The sequence below is a fragment of the Rhinoraja longicauda genome, chromosome 5, assembly GCF_053455715.1.
Source record: "Rhinoraja longicauda isolate Sanriku21f chromosome 5, sRhiLon1.1, whole genome shotgun sequence".
NCBI lineage: Eukaryota > Metazoa > Chordata > Chondrichthyes > Rajiformes > Arhynchobatidae > Rhinoraja > Rhinoraja longicauda.
Genome location: NC_135957.1, coordinates 29,235,075 through 29,260,500, shown reverse-complemented (window position 1 = coordinate 29,260,500; position 25,426 = coordinate 29,235,075). Strand labels below are relative to the sequence as shown.

The 25,426-nt window shown below is 40.7% G+C and overlaps 1 protein-coding gene across 2 annotated transcripts; it reads right to left on the bottom strand.

Annotated features, from left to right (window-relative positions):
* Nucleotides 1-388: 388 nt before the first annotated feature.
* Nucleotides 389-21,800, bottom strand: colec11 (collectin sub-family member 11). 2 transcript variants are annotated; one of them, XM_078399215.1, is made up of 7 exons: nt 21,668-21,800; nt 20,300-20,455; nt 15,492-15,563; nt 8,370-8,441; nt 6,858-6,911; nt 6,666-6,761; nt 389-3,277 (listed from the first exon to the last, which is right to left on the bottom strand). In XM_078399215.1, the coding sequence occupies exons 2-7, from the start codon at nt 20,427-20,429 to the stop codon at nt 2,868-2,870; spliced, it is 834 nt and encodes a 277-aa protein (XP_078255341.1). In that variant the 5' UTR covers nt 20,430-20,455; nt 21,668-21,800; the 3' UTR covers nt 389-2,867. The 2 variants fall into 2 exon arrangements, with proteins under 2 accessions (XP_078255341.1, XP_078255342.1); XM_078399216.1 differs by having other exon boundaries at nt 389-3,259.
* Between the last annotated feature and the right edge of the window lie 3,626 nt (nt 21,801-25,426).

The window sequence follows — 25,426 nt, the reverse complement described above, 5'->3', positions numbered from 1 at the left end:
TTAGCCAACTCTCCCTTTAACCAGAATAAACAGAAATAGCAAAGGGATGCTGGAAATCTAAAATATCAACAGAAAACTGGATGTAATCTTGGCAGCAGCTTTAGCAGTGGTCGGTTGCATGTAGTTTAATTAAAGTAAGGGTGGCAGTGAGGATGCGACAGTCAACAGGTGGAAAAAATAAAAATCAACCCATCAAAGATAAGTGATGAATGCTTGTTAGTGAACACAGAGGAATATAAAAGTGTTACAGCTGTGAGACAATGTTGCATCCTGGAAAACATATAATGGTAATTTTTATATGGTGTAAAATCAAATCAAATATTTCCACAAAGTACAACAATAAAAAGAACATTTTATTTCCATTTTTTAAAATAAGTACACATGGAAGAAAGTATATTTTAGTTTATTACAGCATTCAGTACATATTTATTTTGAATTAATTCTGCCTTACGTATTTTGTCTCATTCAACTGTGAAATGCTAATAGACAACACGGTATAATTAGTCTTGCTTGGTTGGACATCATTTTTTATTATTCCGCACGCATTGCACTGTATGATCAGCACTGGATGATCCATACTGAACACACCATAGTTTGTGCTACTAGTTACATGACTTGGATTATAGTTTACTTCTAATTATTAGCATTAGCAGTCAAGCTATTTCAGTGTGTATTGCAGTTATAAAATCACATCAAGTCAATGCTCATAACCCACTATAAAATTGTTTTTATCAATGCACTAAATATTTTTTATATCGCTGGTGCAGGGGTTTAGTGACATAGCAAGAGCATTGACCAAAATTAAGGCAAGATTACAGAACGCCAGCAACAAAATGGAGAGATAGCAAGCTATCAAATCTTTTGCAATATTATCAGGATCCACACCTATCGGATAATGGGAGTAGAAAGTGTGATGGAAATTGATAAGAGATTTTATTTACAGGGAAATGGCGTAAATACATCAGGCCCATGATTGCCACATGCATCATGCAGCTCTGAAGGTAAAAGTGGATGCTGCAAAGGCCGAGGGGGCAGACCTGAACTGAAGGAGGTCCAATTGTGCAATGCTAGAACATGGAAGGTCAGGGTTGATTATAGTGCAGGGGGTCACTGGCCTGTCAGGTCTGCTGCAGCCCGACATAGGATTAATATCACTACTCCCACTGTCCTGCCTTTCCCAGTAACCCTCCAAATTCTTATAGAGATCTTATAGAGGTGTATAAAGTCATGAGAAGAATAGATCGGGTAGATGCACAGAATCTCTTGCCCAGGGTAGGTGAATCGAGGACCAAAGGACATAAGTTTCAGGTGAAGGGGATAAGATTTATTAGGAATCTGAGGGGTAACATTTTCACACAAAGGGTGGTGGGTGTATGGAACAAGCTGCCAGGGGAGGTAGTTGAGGCTGGGACTATCCCAACATTTAAGAAACAGACAGGTACATGGATAGGACAGGTTTGGAGAGATATAGACCAAATGCAGGCAGGTGGGACTAGTGTAGCTGGGACATGTTGGCTGGTGTGGCGAAGTTGGGCCGAAGGGCCTGTTTCCACACTGTATCACTCTGTGACTCTTGAAGTATTTTCTTCCAACAATTTACCCAGCTCCCTTTTCAATTTTACACTTGAATCTGCTTCCACTACTCCCTGGCACTGCATTGCCAACCTAAGCCAGTCATTATATCGAATACATTTTCTTCATTCCATTTGTTTTCTTTTACACATCTTCATTCCACATCCTTGTTCTTGAACTCTCCATAATTGGGAATAGTTTTTATCTACTCTATCCATTCCCATCACAATTTTAAATACCTCTCTCAGATCTCCACTCGCCACTTCTGTGCTAAGAAAAAATATCCCAGCCTCTTCACGCTCTCCACATAACTAAGCCTCATCACTACTGCCATCATTTATAAATCCCTTCTGCACTCCCTCTGAAACTTTCACATCTCTCCTGCAGTGCGCTGCCCAGACCCGAATTCAGCTATCAATGTGGCTGAATCAGTGTTTTCTGCTCTTTCACTTTTTTGCCATAAAGTCTACTTTTCTGACCACCGTTTGCATACCGTTGGGTTGTAAGCTACCCATGTGGAATACGAGATGCTGCTCTTCTAGTTTGCATACGATCTCACTCTGCCAATGGAGGAGGCGAAGGACAGAAAGGTGGGTATGGCAATGGGAAGGTGAATTAAAGTGGTTACCAAGCAGGACCTCCAACAGGCCTTGGTGGACAAAGCGCAAGTGTTCGGCAAAACAGTCGCCTAGACTATGTTTTGTCTTGCCAATGTAATAATAAAGCTTTTCACTGTACTTCGGTACAGGTGACAATAAAAAACTAAATTAAAACTCTATCATTTCAGACCAGTTACCCAAGATTTAGGAGTTGGTGGTGTGGAGATTCAGGGCTTTGCCAATTCAAAGCTAGTAAGCTTATCTTCACAGTATTCAATAATCAATCAAAAAGTTCAAACCATAATAAAGAACAAAAAATACATTTAAGTAATGAAAAAGTGTTATTTTGGCTTAACGCAATACTGTGAAACAAATGATCTCAGATTGGTCTCTGGTTATACACACCTCCCTATATTAATTACCGCAACTTCTAGAACCTTTTATCTTCAGATATAAAGTCCAAGTAATCTTCAATCTCCTTTTCAGTAATGATAAAGAAGAACACAATCTTCTGCTAAAAATTAATATATTTACCTTAGTTGTGCTGTAAATCTAATAATAGTGAAAAATAAAATTGAAACTAAAACTCTGGTGGTTGTGATCATTCTCCATTGAGGTATCAAAGCCTTTTAAAACTAACACCGATTTATCCATTGCAGACATGGATTAATATGCTCCATTCAGGAGCCGACTGATTTAAGGTACATCTTTGTCAAATTCACAGACAAAATACATTGTAATATGGCAGGCCACGTCGTTCCATCCTCCAGAAGAAACCATTTCTGCACAATCTTCTTCATCGTAAGCATCGTTCGGCTCTCCGTTCCGCCACTTGTTGAAGGTCAGCAAGGGCGATCCATCTGCAAAGATGAAGCGACCTTCTTCCTCCAGGTCATTAATGCCAATGAACACTCTGCTGAGCCCTGCTTCGCTGATATAAGATGCAATGAGGCTATTAGTTGCCTCATCTTTCGGCATTATGAGAAGTCCTCCTCGGTCACGACAATACTCATGGGCATCAGTGTATCTCTTCTCCTCCTTCACCAGCAGGTAAATCTTATTCTCTACCTCTCGTACTCCAGCAACAGCTGCAGGGGAGGGCAGTGCTGAAAAGTGAGCACTTTGATTTCTGTTATATTTAATAAGACATTAATAGTTTTACAAAGACACGTATTTCCCCATTAAAAAAAAAACTATTACGTGACCAACCCCATGTTATAATTTCTGCATACAAATTGCTGCTGGAAGAAAATATTAAAAGATTTCAATACATTTCCAATGTTTCTTTCTCCGCAATAAATCCACACCTTCGTCTGCTGCATAATTTTAATTGTGGATGGATCAGGGAATGGTAACGACATATAGAATCACAGGAAAAGTGCAGCACAGGCAGGAGTTTTTCGGCCCATCGTAAACATGCCAACCAATACTGAATCAAGTGATTCCCATTTCCCAGCTCCCCTTCATAACCTTTAAGTGTAAAGAAAGTTTCCATCTCCACCACCCTTCCAAACCCCAAGTACACCACGGGTGTACACGGGTGTACACCATGGGCGGCACGGTAGCGCAGCGGTAGAGTTGCTGCTTTACAGCGAATGCAGCGCCGGAGACTCAGGTTCGATCCTGACTACGGGTGCTGCACTGTAAGGAGTTTGTACGTTCTCCCCGTGACCTGCGTGGGTTTTCTCCGAGATCTTCGGTTTCCTCCCACACTCCAAAGACGTACAGGTACGTAGGTTAATTGGCGGGTAAATGTAAAAATTGTCCCTAGTGGGTGTAGGATAGTGTTAATGTACGGGGATCACTGGGCGGCACGGACTTGGAGGGCCGAAAAAGGCCTGTTTCCGGCTGTATATATATGATGATATGATGATGATATGATGATGAAAATAGTTTTCCTTCATTCCCTTTGAACTTTTCTGTAGATTATTTTGTGTCCGCTGGTTATTGACTCTTCTGCAAAAGGAAATACGCTTCCCCTACTCACAATGTGCATCCCTGCCATAATCAGAGGTCTCTATTCCAAAAAAGCCCACAAAATTTAGACTAGCCTTTGATTTCTTATAACTATAATTCACAAGCTTTGGCAATATCTTCGCATCTCCTCTGTACCCTTTCCAGTGCAATCACATCCTATAATCTAATGACAAAACTGTCACATATGTTAGTTTTAACATATAGCATACAGTTTACCCATGCTGTAACAGGGTTGTCATTTATTATTTCATTTATAAATCAAGTTTAAAAAACAGGGGGTTTATTTTCCAGCCACTTTGTCCCTGTAATGGAATATACAGATTTAAACGGCAAGCTGAGCTGTGCAACAATTTCAGAGCTTATTTAATACGCTTAAGGTGAATCCTTGTGTATTGCTGCCCACATGTGGCCAGCAGAGGTCCCTGAAAATATCGTGGTCAAATGGCAATGTTCCCATCACATGTCTAGTGTAAGAACCCCAAGCATGATTTTGAACCCTTCAATGCATTAAAGGTTGGAGAGAAAATAAGTTACAAGGAACGAGTTATTTAAATAGTGTTACGTCTTTTGTCAGTTGTAAATAGATGTGCCGGATGCAAAATGTCAGAACATTTGGATTGTTGCAAAATACAGGATCGGCACATGGATGTGCAGGGAATAGAGGGATATGGATCATATACAGGCAGAGATGATTATTTTAACTTGGCATCATGGTCGACATGGACAATGGGGACCAAAGGGCATGTTCCTCTGCACTACTATTCCATATTCTAATTGCAGGAATTGTACAGGTTTATTAACTTTAATCAACTATTGAATGTCCTGAAAAAAGAAGGGACATAAAAGACAGGTGATGTAAACAAATGCTGGAATGTACAATTTTATTTCTGGTTTATTTAAGAAAATGAACAACTAAAGCTGTTAATTGTTTTCAATTTCAGTACAAATCAAAAGCTCTGACCACAGCCTTGCAAACCTCCTCCAATATTGTGCCATACAAATGGAGGGGGGTAAGGTAATAGTTACAGAGGGGGGAAACAAGCAGACCCCTAATCATCCTTACTATAGATTTAACACTCAAGTGCCACAAATTCAAATTAATACTTATCTAACATATTGTAGGTCAATTGAGCCAACAGTTATTTGGAAAGAGATAATGGAACAGAGATGGAGAAAATTCCATGTGTAATGTCTCTATGAAATTTGAAAAGGATTTGATCATATCACATGGGCGTTTTGATAAAAGTTGAAGGCACTTGATGGCAAATAGAGCAGATAGAACAATAATTAAAAGTTAACCTATTGAGTTTAATGGATATTTCTTGTATTTCTGTTTCCCAACACACCAGAACACACATATATATACATACATATATATATATAGGATAGCTTTGTGGACAAACACTGATGTCTAAATACCACAGGCTACTTGATGCTCAAGAGATATGGTTGGTAACTGGCATGATCATGAGACATTCTCGTAAGCATTAGCTAAATGTAAGGCAATGGGGGCATGTTAATTGACCTACATCAAACATCTGCAGTTTAAGTTATTTCACACAGAAGATAGAGCAGTAGAGACAAAAAAACTGGAGTAACTCAGCAGGTCAGGCAGTATCTCTGGAAAGAAGGAATGGGTGATGTTTCAGGTTGAGACCCTTCTTCTCGACCCGAACGTCACCCATTCCTTCTCTCTAGAGATGCTGAGTTACTCCAGCTTTTCGTGTCTATCTTTGGTTTAAAGCAGCATCTGCAGTTCCTTCTTACACATAGAAGAGTAGAGCAAAGGAACAGGCCCTTCAACCCCAGCTGTCTGTGCAAACATGATGCTAAATTAAATTGATCCCTTCTGCCCGCACATGATCCATATCCCTCCAATCTCTGTATGTTCACGTGTTTATTTAAATTTTTCTTGAATGCCACTATCATACCTGGTTCCAACGCCAATGTAGGATTTTTTTTTGTTGGCGCATAGAAGGCTGAGGTGTGACCTTATTGAGGTGAAGCTCATCAGATGAATGGATAAAGTAAACACTCATAGCCTGTTAACCCCAAGACAGAGGAATCCAAAACCCGAGGCCTTATGCTTAAGGTCATAGGGAAGAGATATATAAGGAACCTCAAGAGCAATATTTTCATACAGTGTGTAGTAGGTATCTAGATTAAGCTACCAGAGGAAACTATTGAAGTGGATGCAGTTACGATCTTAAAAAATATTTGAACTGATATATGGATAGGCAGGGTTTAGAGGGTTATGGGCCAAATGCAGGCAAATAGGACCAGTCCAATATGCTGATTTGGTGGGCAGGGACAAGATGGGCTGAAGGGTCTGTTCCATGCTGCAGGAGCCTAAGATCTTGTCTTTAGATTTCTATAACATGGCACGTCGTGCTCATCTAGTTGTGTCTTAAATGTTGCGAGAGTTTTTACATCCATCACCACCTCAGACAGTGCAGTCCAAATTCCATACACACCCTAGGGTAAAAATAAAATCTTAACATAATTGATCAAACTTACCATTTTTAATGAAGTTGAGTTCATTTGATAGCTTTGTCACCAGGATGTCCATTTCTCCAATTACCTTTCTCAGCTGGCCACATTCACAGGGTAAGCCTGAGGAGATTGTACAAGAAAGTATTCAGGCATAGAATTAAGGCAACAGAGTAGCATAATGTGGGCTAGACCCGCAAGAAGATATGATGACCCTACCTGGATCGCCAGCTTCTCCTTTTAAGCCTACATCGCCAGCGTCCCCTTTGCTTCCTAGTAATTAAAAAATAAGGTTTGAACGCATCAAGTTTCTAATCAGAAGTGAGACCTCTTGTCAATAGAAGCGCTTTTTATTTGCTAAATCACTTCTCACCCATAACACATCTCTTCAGATTAATGCCTGTGCAAAGGTGTGATCACAGCTTGAATGTAAACGATGATATAACTGATAAAATATCTATGATGTCATTTTTTCACTTTCTGAGTAAATTCCCTTTTGTGAACTTTTCTCATTTTAAAGTGTTTTGTCCATATTTATAATACTGGGCATTGGATAAACTTTCTCACCAGCAGTGGTTTTTTTGCCGCATGACATTTTATTTTTCTGGCTCCTTAGACAGCGTTAGAAAGGGACCCATTGCTCCAATCAACTCTACTTCCGTTTTCTTAATTTCTCTCGCTTTCATTTTTTAACAATAGGTTTACGTGTAAGATCAAAGTTTTGTATAAAACCAAGCTTTGTATAAAGCGAAGGACAAATTACAGGGAATGGATGGATATGGATTTTGTGCAGGCCTTTTGTGCAGTTATTTTATCTTAGTATCATATTAGATGCAGACACTCTGCATCAAAGCCCCTGTTCCTGTGCAGTACTGATCCATTACGTAACTTAGATCTGTGCATCCTCGTCTAACTATTTCAGGTTTTCCAGGTTTGCTGCATCTGAAGATATCATTTGGTCCTCAAGTCAAGTTTATTGTCAGAACCACGTATATGCTGAGGAGAGGTACAACAAAAATGTTGCTTGCAACAACATCACATGCACATAGATTCAGGCCACACACAAATTAATAAATGATACATAAATTATGTTGTACTTTTGTTCACTTAAATAGGCATATTACAAGGGAAATCATCCTGTGAAGAATGACAAGGTACATATTTCAGTAAATATGCTTATTCATGGTATCAGGATACCTGAGGTGCCTCAATAGTACAACAATAACTTCTTGTCCGCATTTACAAACCCATTGTATCTGAACCCAATCTTCTACTCAACAGACTTTTACCTGGCATTCATTTTTCCATTGGCCTTCTTGCACCAAGATGGAACTTTAATACCCTTTTACCACCTGATTCCCTGAACTTGAGATCAACTCATTCTGAGCAACCGCTGGTTCAATTCCTAGGCATAATCTGGTCTGTACATCCTAAAATCTCAATGCCATTATTGCACTCCGAGGACAAAACATATCAGATTCAGTATTTATGCTTACACATTACTTTCACCCAATCTGGTCAGGTCAGGAGCAAAAGAGAGGTTAAATAATTGGGATAAGTAGCAGCGGCGGTGAAAATTGCCATTTTGATGGAAATAAATGACCTAATGTGAGAAAAAATAATTTGAGTAAATTGCATTGAAGAAAATCATATTGGTTGGCAGAGACAATTTTACAATTAGGTATTCAGCTAGATTTTGTGCCTGTGACCTTGAAATGAATTAAAAAATACCTTTTAACCCAGCCGGGCCCACTTTTCCATAACGACCCAACATGCCTTTTGAGCCTTTTTCTCCCATAGGTCCTAGAAAGAAAAAAACCCAGAGATTATTCAACACAATCTTTCCCATTTCAAGGGACTAATTTCTACACTCCCTCCAAACAAAATCAGAAATGTCTGTGATTATCAAGAGTATATTTGTTGTGCGTTTTTTAACAGGGAAATATGCATACATAAAAACACTCCAAGTAGTAGAAATATATTTGATCCATAAATCTACAAGCCTCATCACCAGCACCCCTAGAATTATGTCATGTATGCACAGAAGCATGATCAGTTAGATAGGTATTCGCAAAAAAGACATTTCACAAAACTGGAGATGGCGGTTTCTGGAAATTATCCATGTGTTGTAGATTAATTTGACTAAAAATTAGCAGCAGTCACATTTTGGGCAAAGCTATTTCTCTTACATGGTTTTAACTGACTCCAATTAAGAGAGAATATGAGTGACATTCATTACCAAACTGCTATTTTCCTTCTATCATAACGGCAGATGTGGAGAATCCATCCAATGAACCTCTGCAACTCGTGTCAAAAATATTCAAGCAATTAGGGGTGGCACGGTGGCGCAGCAGTAGAGCTGCTGCCTTATAGTGCCAGAGACCCGGGTTTGACCCTGACTACGGGTGCAGTCTGTATGGAGTCTGTATGTTCTCTCTGTGACCGCATGGGTTCTCTCCAGGTGCTACGGTTTCCTCACACTGCAAAGATGTACAGGTTTATAGTTTGATTGGCTTTGGTAAAAATTGTAAATTGTTCCTAGTGTCCAGGATTACACTAGGGAGATCGCTGTTCAGCGCAGACTCGATGGGCCAAAGGGCCTGATCCCGTGCTGTATCTCTAAACTCTATTTGTAATAAGTAGAGTATCTTGGAACATTAGCAAAGAAGAAACTGGAGTTGATGGGGACTCAGAGCGCTTTGAGATGGCTGAACATTGCAACAGTGTTTTTGTGCTTTATAGAAAGCGTTAATGCCTGTCTCACTGCCAAAGCCTCAACACTTCTGCTAAAAAGAAGCAATAGCTGAGGTTTGAACTTTTGTTCCAAAACTTTGGAGGTCCACACAGATTTAAACAGAAATAATTCACAAACTGACATTTGATCCATAAATACAAATACATATAAACACATGGAATAAGCAGTTAGTCATTAAATCTGTTCTCTGGCTATGCTAGTGGTGACCTCTTGTCCTTTATTTGAAGCATAGTGCCAGACCACTTACAAGCAGTGTTCTCTAAAACAAGCGCATGTTATAGCTGGTGAGCTAATGACATTTCAAGGTTAATTTATGATCAGATGACACGCAGTGGCGGTTAGACTGCTTGGGAGGTACAAAGAGGCGCAGCTTGTGGGAAAAAGTTCACTTTTTCTGAGATCCAAAGACACTGAAAAATTATTTGCTGATTATCCAGGCCGCAAGCAGATTGAAATAGCCCAACTTCTATATAAGTGCATAGGATTCATAGTCTGTGTAGAAAGGAACTGGAGATGCTGGTTTACACCGAAGATGGACAAAATGCTGGAGTAACTCAATGGGTCAGGCAGCTATGGAGAAAACGGATGTCTGAAAAGGGTTCCGACCCGAAACGTCACCCATCTTTTTTCTCCAGAGATGCTGCCTGACCATGAGTTACTCCATGTGTCTATCTTGGATTCTTAATCATTCAGTGCACAAAGCTATACTAGAATTAGTCCTCTCCATTTCTATTAATTCAGATTTTGTTTAGTTACCAATAAGCAGTGTACAATGAGAGAGATGGAAATTATAACACACTACTATCTGGCACTACTTGCTATTCAGTTGTATCATGGCTGACATACATCTCAATTCCATCTTTTCTCAGATCCATGCCTCTTGATATTTGGACCTAATAAAATATTCCATATCACTCTTAAAAATTAGATTAGTGAAGGATTAGTGTAAATGGGTTGGCATAGGCTATGTGGGCTGAAGGCCAGTTCCATGCTGTGTGACAAATGGTGGTTGTTGAGCTATCCTTACTACTTCCACTTCCACCCCTTGTACTTCCACTCCTGATTGCTGTAAAGATGGTGGTGTGGCGGTCCCTGGGTATCAGGCCACTCCTAGGGTCAGCCCCCTCGGCACTTGACGGACAGGCTTAAGGGGTTAAGACTCAGGCCGTTAGGGGGAGTGGTTTATCCCTACGGTGGACTTCGTTGTGAGTGGAGGCTCACAACCAAATAAAGAACTTTCTAAACCTGCCTGGCGTCGAGCCTTTTTCTGGCCTCCGCCAGGCCACCACAGTGGCAACGATTGTTGTCTCATGATGGTACGGTCATGTGAAGTAATGCACTCATCATGATATCTGCTTCGTCAGGCACTGTAAGGGTCCTCTGGACTCCAACTCGAAAACTCAGGAACAAAGAAGATTACAAAGAGTTGTATGCCCATTCCATTCCAGATACCAACCTTCCCATCACTGAAGGGATCTATAGCAGGAGCTGCCTGAAAAAAGGTAGCCAATATCATCAAAAAACCCACACCACCCTGGCCATGCTCATATCATCGCGATATAGGTACAGGAGATGAAGAACCGTGACCACCAGGTTCAAAAACAGCTTCTGCCAAGCAACCCTCAGGCTCTTCAACTACACAACGCTAACCTCAGCAACTATGAACTTCTATGAACTGTGTCTTTGGGTGCACTAAAGACTTCTTTTTTTTTTGCCTAGTATTACAGTTATTAATTTATTGATTTATTTTAAGTGTTATTTATCTGTGTCTATTGCGTTTGTAGTTCTATTAAGCTACTGCAAGTAAGCGTTTCATTGTCCATTGTCAGGACATATGACAATAAATGCTCTTGACTCTTGAGTGGTCCGCACAGTGGTTTCAATGCACCATCAATGGCCTGCTTCACTACATTGCTCGCAACCTTTGATGTATGTCGGCCACACGTGTGTGAAAGACACAAACCAAAGTCATCAGCAAGCTCAATAGCAACCTTTCGATTGTTGTGCCAGGTGAAATCAGGCTGGTACAGTGTTCTGTCTGAAAGTGAAGACAGAATGCACAGATGCTTGTATGTTGGAAATTGATCTCCATGATTCACAACCGATGGTCACACATCAACAGATCACGGAAGTGGAGGAATTCCTTTCCTTTCCAGTATGGGACAGTGTTCTACGACAGGTGATTGAGCATCCACTGCAGAGCCCAGGAACAATGAGTCGTGAGACCAGCGATGCAACACATTGGGTCACTATGCAACACATAGTGTGCTAAACTAATCCCCGCAACTGTCAAGCTAGTTCCAACCGACCAGTTTCACAAAGCTCTGGGGTGACCTGATAGAAGTCTATAAAATTCTACGACAGTCAGAAACTTTTTCCCAGGATGGAAATGTTGAAGACCAGAGAGTTAGCTTCAAACTGAGGGGAGCAAAAATTAAAGGAGATTTGTGGCCCAAGTTTATTTTTAATACACGCAGAGAATAGAAACATAGAAAATAGGTGCAGGAGTAGGCCATTCGGCCCTTCGAACCTGCACCGCCACTCAATATGATCATGGCTGATCATCTAACTCAGTAACCTGTAGCTGCCTTCTCTCCATACCCCCTGATCCCTTTAGCCACAAGGGCCACATCTAACTCCCTCTTAAATATAGCCAATGAACTGGCCTCAACTACCTTCTGTGGCAGAGAATTCCACAGATTCACCATAAACTTATAAAGTTGGGTGCCTGGAACGTGCTATCAGGGTTAATGGTGGAGGCAGACAAGATAGTGGCGTTTCAAAGGCTTTTAGACAGGCACGTGGATCTGAAGGGGATTGAGTGATATAGATCAAGGGGCAGGCAGAGAGATTAGTTTAACTTGGCATCATGTTCAGACTGGACACTGTGGGCTGAAGGGCCTTTTCTGTGCGGCGCTGTTCTATGTTCGACACAGGTGACAAGATCTGGATTTATGCCCATTTCCGATTGTTCCTGTGCCTTCAAATCTGTGTGCTTTTGCTCTCTTGTTTGAATAGCTGGCATTGAGATTATGTTGTGTGATGTAGGTGTGATGTTCACAATCCAGCTAAGTGTGACAATTGTGTGACCAGCCAATGATGGGTTTGAATCCAGATTGGTAATGTGCTGGAAGGGTAACATTGGGGTTGTGGTGGTATTTGAAGATGCGTTCACTGCCATTGACTTCTGATGCGAGGCCCGCTGGAGGCACTGGTTCCACATGCTTTGGACTTGATTCCTGCCACTGAATTCTGCAATGCTCTCCCACAGCCTAAGTGTGTCTACTGAGCTTTGTGAAGGACATAATTAGTGGAAGGGTGTTCTGTAGACTGGCTATTACCTAGGCTTCCACTGCAACATCTAAAAGCCTTGGAGCTCACCGTCGCCCATGTTGTGTCAATGTTTTCAATGTTTCCCCAAATGAGATTTGCTTCTTGCACGGCTGCCTGCATCTGCTCCATCCACAACCCTTCTTCTACTTGAGAGGTGCAATCTATCTTTAAATTGTAACTGGAGCAGGCCGCTCACCATAGTGGCCAAGTCAATAAACAAAACAGTTAATGCCAGCTGGATACTAAAACTATTGAAAAAACAGGCAGCATAAACATAAAACAATACAGCACAGGAACAGGCCCTTTTGCCCCTAATGTCTCTACCAAACACAAGTTATAGACTTGGACCTCAGGATCCCTCTATACATCATTGCTGTTAAGGGGCTTGCCATTATCTATATACTTTCCCCTTGCATTCGACCTCCTAAATGCAACACCTCGCACATGCTCTGATTAAACTCCAAAGGTGACATGCTTTCTCCATTTGAATCAATAAAATCTGATTTGCCATGAGTTAATGTACCCAACATGCATTTAAGTGTCAAGAAAAGGTAGTGTCCATGACACTTTACATTCTGTTTACACTAAGTTTGCAGCAGGTTAAAGTAACAAAACACATAAATCGGGAAAAATAATTATGAACTACTGCAGATGAATAGCAGTCTGATCCAAGATGGCACCCAATCCAGGTGACTATTAGTGCGAGCCACAGAAGCAGATCTACAAACTCATATTACAATCACTCCACACTCTGAAATCTCTTCACCTACAGCAACATTTCTTACTTTAACTATAATCTTCTTAAACTCCTGTCCTTACTTCTATCAGGCAACTGAATCATCGTACTGCAACCTGTGAGCAGTGCTGAACTACTATCTACCTCTTTGGTGACCCTTGGACTATCATTGATCGGGCTTTGCTGGTTGTACCTTGCACTAAACACTATCCCCTTATCATGTATCTAAACACTGTAATTAGCCCGATTGCAATCATGTATTGTCTTTCTGCTGACTAAATAGCGCGCAACAAAAGCTTTTCACTGTACCTCGGTACACATGACAGTAAACTAAACTTATTACTTGTCATCTTTTCAATACCAAATTGTGTGCTGCTCATGGATTGTTGAAAAATGAAGGTGCTTATACATTCTACATCATAGAGTATACATTAATAGTAAATGTTAAAAGTCACAAGCAAGTTTCCTATCAATGAAGAACTAGCCAGAATAGATATTAAGCATGTGTCGACATTGAACTTTGAACAGGGGGAGCAGCCCATGTTTTTGGCTCACTATCATTAAAGTAACAAGAATTTTAATGTAAGTTTTCATGTTTAGAAAATAATCATATTTTTCCAAAGAGGCTGGCATTCACATTCAAGAATTTCATATTTAGTTCCCTGACACTATGATTTGAACCAGTTTTACACAGATAGGATTAGATTATGCTTTCACAGGCTGTAAGAGCTTTCATTGAAAATAATTTCAATCATATCCAGAGGGGTTTTCAATTCAATGAGCTAACTTACATCAATTAATCTGATGGGACACTTTTTCAACAGAGGGGGATAGTCAATTCTCTTGGAAAAAATAGACTTGCATAATTAGTGAGATTTTTTAGCATCAGCCAATCAAAACAAAATCCTCTTGTCAATATGTTAAAAAAAATCAATGATGGGGTCTCTGAAAGTCCAGACATTTATGACTCATTTGCAGTAATGAATTTTTCACACTTCTCCAGAATTTAAAGTAGCTTTGTCAATACTTAATAGTTTAATGGAAACCACAAAAGCATTTTTAAGATCTGGAATTAAGCCCAGTTCTTGATGGAATTAATTCTTATCCAGCCCAGATTTTGGTGTCATTATTGACAATATCTTATTTTTAATTTACATTGGAAAAAATATTAAAACTTTGACAACTACTTCACTTGTTAAATATCTGTTTATTCAATTAAACTTATTTTTAGAATCTAGTTGGGCATTTAGACACATAAATCGATTCTGGAGCAAATAAAATACCTTTTTTTTTTTTTGCTAAAGCACCTGAATGAATGAATAAGTTTATTGGCCAAGTATGTGCATATACAAGGAATGTGCCTTGGTGCTCCGCTCACAAATGACAACACAAACATACAGTTAACAATTAAGAATAAGCATAAACACATCAAAACAATAAGGAGACACCATTACGGTCTAAACATGTGGGTGAAAATAAACCAGAGCAAAAATGAGACTACAGACTTTGATTATTGAGTAGAACTATCACTTGTGGAAAAAAGCTGTTTTTATGTCTGGCTGTGGCTGCTTTGGCAGTCCGGAGTCGTCTTCCAGAGGGAAGTGCTTCAAAGAGTTTGTGGCCAGGGTGAGAGGGTTCAGAGATGATCTTGCCCGCTCGCTTCCTGGCCCTTGCAGTTTACAGTTTGTCAATGGGGGCAAGGTTGCAGCTAACAACCTTCTCAGCTGTGCAAACGATCCATTGCAGCCTCCGGATGTCCACCTCCACCCAAATCCCAGGTTGGAAACATGTAAAATGGAATTTTAAAGATCACAAGCATAAAAGTACATCCATTTTCCCCTTTATCCTTTTGGTTCCTTGGTGAGAAACAATGGAACACCACATTATTGCAGGATAGTTTGGCATCAGAATAAATATATGAACAGGTTCTGGCAATTTTTACACTGGATATCATATGCAATGGTGTGGCATGCAGAATATATATATGCATCAGATATTAAAGCAACTGCAAATGACCTGGTTTAGTTACCTGGCTGTCCAAGTGGGCCAAATTTTCCTAGTCTTCCAGGTTCTCCTTTCTCCCCTTTTTCCCCAGTTTCACCTGTAACAGAATGCAAATATTGATGTTATCTTCCTCATTAGTAGAATAACTGACAGGAAACAATATCATCCATATGTAGATGGAACCCCTCGAATTCCAATGAACGATAAAAATTAAAATGTATGACAATCTCAAGCCATGGAAAAGCGGATGCGATGATCGAAAACATTTCACAATTAATCAGTAGGAAGGAAATACAGATGCTGGTTTAAACCGAAGATGGACACAAACTGCTGCAATAATATTATACACGAGTACTGCAGGTTGTGCAAAGGGAGAACGGAAATCGAGTGAAGGTTACAGCTGCAGTGAAAGTGGAGAAAAGAAAAAGTGCAAAGGCCTAAACAAGATTGAGTGGAATACATCCTTAGCTCATGATAGGTCCATTCAGGCCAATAACTTCTTCCTCAATGTCAGGAAGGAGCTGGTGATTGACTGCAGGAAGCATGGAGTAGTACATGCTCCAGTCAGCATCAATGGTGCAAATGTGGAAAGTACCTTGACATCAATGTTACCAATGATCTGTCATGAACCAACCACATTGATGCGACAGCCAAGAAGGCACACCAATGCATCTACCTCCTCATGAGACCGAAGTAGTTCAGCATGTCTCCTGTGACTCAGAAACTTCTACAGATGCAGCATAGAATGCATACTGTGGCGATGCATCACAGTTTGGTTTGGGAATGGCTCTGCCCAAGACCACACGATCAATTGCAAATTTGTGATACAGACCAGATTTCCCACCTTTAACTCCATCTATACCGTGCTATCTCATAATCATTGTCCCACCCGGTCATTCCTTCTTATCCCTGCTCCCTTCTGGCTGTAGATACTAAGACTTGAAAGCTTGCACCACCAGACTCGGGAACAGCTTCTTCCCCTCTGTTATCAGGCTTCTGAACAGTTCTTTCATAAGATATTGTATTGTTTGTTCCACCTCTACCCCAATGGCATTGGACTTTGTCTAAGGAACTGATGCGCTACAATGCAGAGAACTACATTCTGCACTCTGTACCTTTCCCATTGCTCTATCTGTTCTACTTGAGTTTGAACTGTTGTATCTATGTGTGGTATATCTCATCAGTTTGCATTACAGGCAAAATAAACCTCACAGTACGTCAGTACATGTGACAATAATAAACCTAAACCATCAAAAGACTGATAACAGCGTGGAAGAAGCTGACTTTGAATCTGGTGATACATGCCTTCAATCTTTTAAATTTTCTGCCCAACAGTAGAGTGGAGAAGAGGGAATGACCGAGATGTCAGTGGTCCTTCATTGTGCTGGCTGTTTTCCCGAGGGTACATGAATTGTAACTGAAGTCAATGCTATCAGCACTATGCAAAACTGTTGTCTGCAGTCTGTGTTAAACACTTTTCTTCCACCTCTAATATGGTTTCCACAATCCATACAAGTGCTTCCAGCCACAGAGAAGCTGTTCCAACTTTCATTGGGATACAAACTCACCCACCTTCTCACAAAGAATATACATTTTCTTTAGAAAAAAAAAGAGATTTTAGAAAAATAAGATCTTATAAATGAATCAACAACAAGGAGGAAACTTCTCGCTACATTATTAACATTGTTAATGCAACAATGTGGCATTCAGATCTGATGTAAATTCTAAGCAAAATGACAGAGTTCAAAACCACTCCCTCATTGTTCATCTGGAAAAGAAAGTCCTTCTTAAAAAAAATATTACTTTAATTTTGGGCTGAATCTCTCTTTGTTTTTAATATATAAAGGCAATTTGTGATTTTTGTTTAACTTATTTTGCTTCTCCCTTCATCCACAGTGCCAATTACTTTGCTGAGAGGCAGGATTTTGGTTCTTTTCATTTTTATGGGGATGGAATTTTGGGTTGTGCTGACTTGTAAACTCATCTTAACACCATCAGGATGCATAAATAAGATAACTGGCTTAAATCTGCTTTTATGTCTTTCAGCATGTAATCAGATGGTTCTCCTGTTCTTCAATAAAAGCAAAATCAGTTCCATCAACGTCTTTTTGTGGCTTGTACCCACAGTTTTAAAACCATCCCTGTTGCTTTTCTTTAAACTGATAACTAAAGCATTTATACATTTTCAAATCTAGTTGTGTCAACTTTGGTGCAGCGATAGTACTTTTGACTCCGAGTTTAAGAGTGATGAACTTGAACTCATGGTGTTTCTGAAACTTCTCTACATCATGACAGGAGTTTGACATTTCTGAGGTACTATCCATTAATTGAAACATTAAACCATAGCCATGTTTGCATGTTTGATAGGACATTAAAGCACGTCATTAACCTATCTGAGAAAGTGCAGTAAGTTCACGGAGCATTCCATCAAAAACCGACTAATGGATCTTTCATCTCAACAGTCTTTGCAGATCCTTGCTACACATAACTGACACTTCTTCAATCTGTGTAGGATGTAACTGCAGATGTTGGGCTACACCAACAAAAGACACAAAATGCTGGAGTAACTCAGCAGGTCAGGCAGCATTTCTGGTGAAAAGGAATAGGAGATGTTTTTGCTCTTCAGTCAGAAGAGTCTCTGCCCAAAATGTAACATACTTCTTAAATCTGGCTCTTTTGATCATCTACAAATCTGATTGCTCCAACATCAATGGCCATGTCTTCTGCTACCCAAGATCTGGAGTTTTCTCTCTAAATCTTTCTATCCCACTGTCTTTTCCCACCTGCAAAATAATCCTTAATATTTAACTGTCCGTCCAAGCTTTTGAATATCTGTCCGAATATACCCTTGTGCATTTGTGTCAAATGTTACTGTGAATGATCTCAGGAGGTTTTACTGCTTTAAAGGCAAGATATAAATACATATTTCTGCCATTGCATTTACCCATGTAGGAATTAATACACGTCATAACTAACTAGATCTTAAGTGCTGAGCATGTCTTACATGAATGCAATTACTCATATGGAGTGTACATTTGTTCCATATTTTTTGTACTCAAGGTGCAATTATTAGTTGATTATCCATTCAGCAGCTTTCATTAATTGGATGCATTTATTGTATGATTAATAAACATATTTGCACATTTTTGACAGATGCTGTATGTACATTTGTGTTCCAATGCACAATGGTCATGTTAAAATTCAATACCCTTGCCATGATCTGTTGTTTAATAGCTCCAGGTAACATTTTCTGGACCACAATCAATTTCCTTTCATCATCCATCCCGCTCATCACCTGGTCTCACAGTTTACTATGGTCTGCACATTTCATTGTGCAAATGGAGCAGGAATTAAGAAAAAGAGTAGTGCTCATAAGTGCACTTAGTAAATGTTAGCTGCATAATTATGCATCTGTTAAATGAGGACTGTAGCTAAGCTCCTTCCTCACCATGAAAAATAGCCTGGTAACTCACACCATCCGAGCTCACCCATGAACCAACCAAAGAACGAGCTGACACGATGGAACAACACCCAAAAGTAGTTGACAAATTCACGAGATACAAGAAGAGAAATCCAAAGAATAGGCGTGTTTGATTTTATCTCTATGTCATTCTTGGACTAACTGCAGCATCACTGGGACATTGACATTTTAAATGACCAATAGATCACAGATTCTTGGACTGATTTATTGTTTCTAATTATTGTGCAAAAATTCAGATAGAGAATTAGGAAATAAATGATTTTACGTAACACATTCTTCCATAATTATAAGACTGCAATAACTACCTTATCAACTATATATTTACTGCCAGAGGCAGTCTCTACTCTTTTGTTCAGCTAATGGGGACTCAGAATCCTTTGCCAGTTAAATGGTAGCTAATCCAATAGCATCAAAGTCAATATATTACAATGTGCAGCTCTTTGACACGATAATGCAACTTTTCGATGACATGTTGACAATTCTGACTATATGTGGATTGGGGGTAAAATCTGACATTTCTAAGTTGTGCCAGCAACTTAAGCTTTTCACATACCTCAGATCTCAGACCCAGAGTTATGCATGTATGCACAGTCATAGAACATTAGTCTGTTTCGTACATCTGAATATGCATGCAGAGTTCTAGGCTGCGACAAGCTTCATGCTACTGATGTTTCTTATGGCACATAGTGGACTTTGAGACAATGTGAAAGTTTCGCATGAAGATCTAAGCTAAGCAATTTTAATCTAACAAGGCATCTCCACACGGAACTTGCCTTTCTCTTAGTATTGTAATTCACATTTGATGTTTTAGTACTACATCATTGCATGAACATGACACTAAATAAACATTTCAGCGGAGCATATTTTAATCCACTTCCTCCATTTTCTTTTCCCTCAAGATGTTGATTTATGTTGGTCGAATGGAACTCCATTATCCTGCCCAAGGATCTGACCCCAATATCAGCAGCCTGTTCAATTTGACAGGGCCTCCCTCACAGTTGAATTCATTTTAGTCATCATCCACCCACTTTTCAGCAGGACTCATTGGATAGTGATCAGAAGTGGGCTGCAGAATCTAACTAATTCAACTGGTGTTTTGTTTAAGATCAATTAATTCAGCGCAGATAAGGAACTGTTGTGTTTAGTTCACTAATGGGCATTGGATTTACTAAACAAGCATTCTGATAATTTCCACACATGCTGTGCCATGACGAAACCCATATAATTTATATTTTACACCCAATAAGTTGCACAGAATAGTACCACCATGATTTAATGTGATAAAATATGCAATGTTAATAGTAAGCAGTCTACAATAATTCTCAAATCACAAAGATTCAAACTGAATATACCTTTCAGACCAGGGACAAGGATTTGTACTGAGCATGATTCATCTGCGATGTGTTGAGATTCTCCAGATCTGAGCAAGGACAGGACCAGCAGGCCAATTAGCAACACCAGTAAAAACAGTCCACTGTTCATAATGTCCACACGAAGTTCATTGACTCCTGAAAGCAGAAATTCATTTTATAAATAACCATCACCACGTTGAGATGAAACAAACACATTCTTGACTCCTTAAATACAAGCAATGTTTAAAACCATCCTGAAACCACATTCTTCCATCACCCGCTATGTATTAAAAATAAAACAAACCATTCCATCTTCTGCATTCCTTAAATTTTCGGAAATCACCCAAACCCACCCTCCCCACCTCGTGGCCATCTCCCAAAATCAACCTCGTTTTTTTGGTTATTCCTTCAATCAAGCTTTTGCTTTTCAAGTTTGAAGTTACTCAGGTCCTGGTAGTCTGGGTTATGAAAGCCAGTGTGTTTGGAGAAAGAAATTGTGGCTCAGTTTTGTCAGGGTCTTTATTCCCATCTTTTCCATTAACTTTGCGGAATAGATGGTTGTGTTTACTCCCTGTGCATGGCCCCATCGGAGATGTGACAGCATGAGAAAGGGCTGGAGAGATTATGTCATCCAGCCGAGTTCCCGCCAGTTACACATTTAGCCAGCCCCCCTCCCCCAACCCTCCCACTGACCCTTACCCAATGCTATGCGCATCTGCACAACATGAACAGAAGCTCCACGCCACCCAAGACTAGGTCCCACAAGAGAGTCTGTGAGGAATTTCCAGAGGCTAAAAACTATTCTGAATTTCCCTGACCTTAACATATCAACTTATGGCTTGCACAATGGAATTCTTTATTCATGTCAAATTTAAAAAGAAGCAAATCCTTCCACTAGCTAGCAAACAACATTAATAGATTAATGATAACTGCAAAATGTAAGCAATCCAACAGCTCTGCAAAAAACAAACTTTTACTCCACTTTGAAAGTTCGGTGAGTAGCAATGGGGCAAAAGAAATCATTTAGCTACTTGTGATGTAAATCAGAATAACATTTTACCGATCAGAGTTCAAAAAATTCCATTGGTCGGCAAAATGATTCTACAGGCCTTGAAAAAAGATTAAAGCTGTCACCAGACAATTAATGACCTGTAGCTGGTGCCTCAACTGATCAAAATTCCAAAGCATTTTAAGAGTTAACTGATGCACTCTGATACAGATCCTTAGCGACTGAAATAAATCAGTTCCTTTGTTGAGCTCCATCTCCCGGTATTTTAGCAGCTGGGAGCAAGAACTGTCATTTGGAAAGTAATATTGCAGGCTTTTAAACTAAGAATGGAACTAAAACCAGATTCAAATTCCTCTTACCTTATGATGGAACACAGAGCAGTGAGCAAGGAATCATCCTCAGCTTGTTCTCCCATCGCACAGATGAACTTTATTGCTGCTCTTGTTTACCAATGTTTGAGAGGTTTTTTTAAGTTGACTGGTTGATATAGCCTGCCCAAAGAATCTGCTCAGCAAATCAAGAGAGAAAAGTTGTTAGTATAACCCATAAATAGCATCCTGTTTGAAAAATGTCAGCTGGGAGCTTGCAGCTGTAAAAGATAACTATGGGAAAATCCAATACAGCATAGTGCAAAAATTAAATCTTCAATATTTGTTTCATTTTTTTTTAAAGAAAAAACTTTTCTTGCAATATGAATGGCAGGGAACTCCCATATTTTCCATGTCACAGAGTCCTCAAGTTAAGATTTTTTTTCTTTTGTTAACCAAATTACCAAGGGGTTTGCCCGACATCTTTCTGCTTTCTCTGTGGAGCTTTCCTCAATATCTTATTTGAATAGCGGAGCTTCCGAACTCTGAAATTACGACTGAGGTCGGGGTGCATGTTACAAAGGGCCTTCAGTGGAGCAGTTCCTCTCCTCGACACAATTATAAGAATCATTTATTCTTATATTATACAGACGGTAGAGCTGCTGCCTGGTTCCTGGTTCCTGCCAGAGATCCTGGTTCGATCTTGACCTCGGGTGCTGTCTGCACGGAGTTTCTACGTTCTCCCTGTTACCACATGAGTTTTCTCCGGGTGCTCCGATTTCCTCCCACACTCCAAAAACGTACAGATTTGTAGGTTAATTGGCTTCAGTAAATTGTCCTTAGTGTGTAGGATAGTGATAGTGTGGTGATCGTTGGTCGGTGTGGACTCAGGGGGCAGAAGGGCCTGTTTCCACACTGTATCTCTCAAGTCAAAATACATGAAACATGAAAATAAAGTGACAAGTGGAACGGATTGTGGATGGGCAAAGATTTGGGGGGGGGGGGGGAGAAGAGGGAAAGATGAAGAAAGAAAATAGTAATGCTTGCTGACTGTAGATAAATGGTTTGTGCAGAGTCTAGCTGGGCATATAACAGGGGTGTCAAACCACCGGCTGCACCCGGCCCGCGAAGGAGTCCAATCCGGCCCGCGGGATAATTTGGGGAGAAAGAAAGTCACTGTTGGGATTTTTTAGATTTACGGATGACACAAAGCTGGATGTAGGAAAATAATTGCAGATGCTGGTACAAATCGAAGGTATTTATTCACAAAATGCTGGAGTAACTCAGCAGGTCAGGCAGCATCTCAGGAGAGAAGGAATGGGTGACATTTCGGGTCGAGACCCTTCTTCAGACTGACTGAAGGAGGGTCTCGACCCGAAACGTCACCCATTCCTTCTCTCCTGAGATGCTGCCTGACCTGTTGAGTTACTCCAGCATTTTGTGAATAAATACCTTCAAAGCTGGATGTCATGTAGCTCACTTTCTGCGTTCGATTATATGCAGAAAGTGACCGCTAAAACTCGCAAGAAATATGAATTTTGCGCAGAAGGAAAATGCAAGACCGGTCTGCAGGTTTCACCTCCCCACTCCCCAGCTCCCCAGCTCCCGGGGGTGAGTGGACCCTACGCCCATATCCGGCCATGCGGGCGGGAAGGGGCCAACGCTGGGGAAGGTGGGGAGTCTCAGCATTGTTGTGGACATTGGCAAGTGCCTGGGCTGCTGCCACAGAGACCGCCACATGTACCTGACTGAGTGAGACCCAGGTGAGTGCGTGGATAGGTGGGGAATCTCAGCATTGTTGTGGACACTGGCAAGTGCCTGGGCTGCCGCCACAGAGGCCGCCACCATGTGCCTGAGACCCAGGTGAGTGTTTGGGAAGTCGCCGCACTGTGAATGGGGCCGCAGCCAGCGATCCAAAATCTGAGCTGCTCTCCAGGGTGGGGGCTCTGGGTTTGGGTTAAGGCTTGGTGGGATGTGAAGACGTGCTGGTACTTATGCATGAATAAGGAAGAGAAGGGAGAATGTGGTGGTAAAGGAAGGGGGGGGGGAGCAGATGAGGGAAGGGAGGGTTTTTAGGGATGAGGAAGGGAAGAGAGGGTGTCGAGGGAGGGGAGTAGGGAGTAGATGGTAAAGAAAGGAAGTAGGGAGGGAGGGATTGAGGAAGGGAGCAGATGAATGGTGTTTAGGGATGAGGGAAGGGAGGGGATTTAGGGACGAGGTAAGGAAAGAGAGGATGAAGTAAGGGAGGAGAGTGAGGGAGTAGTTGGAAGAAAGGTAGTGGGGAAGAGGGAAGGGATAGGCTGAGGAAAGGGAACAGTCAGGTGAGGGTGAAGGTGAGGGTAGAGAAGGACATGAGAGGTGAGGGGAGAGGATGTGAGGGGAAGGAAAAAAGACATAAGGAGAAGGATGGGGAGTGGGACCTTCAGGTGAGATGTTGAACAGACCATCTTTCATCCTGTCAGGTAGCTGCTGTTTGGCTGTTCACCACCCAGCCAGCCCATTATGGGCAAAACATAAACACTGTAGGAAGACTATAATTCAGGGGAACAGAATTAGCCCATTTAGCCCATCAAGTCTACTTTGCCGTTCAACCATGGCTGATCTATTTTCTCTCCCAACCACATTCTATTGTCTTCTTTCTCCCAGTAACCTAATCAATCTCTGCCTCAAAAATACCCAATGTCTTGGCCTCCACCGCAGTCTGTAGCAATTGAATTCCACAGATTCACCACCCATTCCTCCTCATCTCCATTTTGAATGTATGACCTTTTATTCTGATGCTGTGACCTCTGGTCCTAGACTCTCCTTTCACTGGAAACATTATTTCCACATCCACTCTATTGGCCTAGATACCAATCATAAAAGTAATGCTTGCTCGGCAATCTTCTTCATAAGAAACAAAATTTGTAAAGTGAAACACATTGTAGTTATAGCAGAGACTGAGACACATGAGAGGAGGTTGAAAAAATGAAGGCAACGAAAGCTGTGGGAGCACGCGCCCGTGCGTTCGCGCCTGCACAACTGATGCGGCCTGCGTGAAGTCACATTGTGCCCATTCCAGCCCGTGACCTAAAATGAGTTTGACACCCCTGGTATACAATATATAAAATCTACCCACTCATATAATGGCTGCTTCCATTATACCCCTTGCCTTGGAGGACAGAGAAGATGGATTTTCCCTGCTGTCAGATTGGAGGTCATCAGCTGAAGCAACTCACATACTCAGGAGAGTGTGAGACAGGATGAAATAACTCTGAGCACCATTGCAACTAATCAATGAGACGTCACCATGGAAACTGAATACCCTCTATATCAAAGCATAGCTTTCACATACATCTGGTCACATGTGTGACATTACAAACAATACTCCTAATTGCCTAGCTGCGCTGACACCATGCATGGGAAAAATGACTGCCTTTTTTGTTGCTCTTAGCTATATCTGAGAGTCTTCATTATCTTACTTTGCTTCTTTGATAGCCCTTCTCCACAAAGGATGTCCACACGCAGACAAATTGTCAGAAGTTACTCTCTTTGGAACACATCCACTATTATGTTCTAAATGTGAATGATTTAAACATTAAATATTTATGTTAACAAGTCGGTAAACACTTTGATTTTGTGTGTGTGACTTAACTACATATTTTAAATGTAAATTAAAAATGTTTTTTAAATGTAAATTGTATGAGTCGGCAAGAGAACAAAATCAATAAATCAGCAGTATCGACAATGGACGCTTAACTTGCCACTTCTGAATGTTATAATTCAATAACAATCCATCTTCCATTGGCCTTTAAGTGTACCCTATCACAA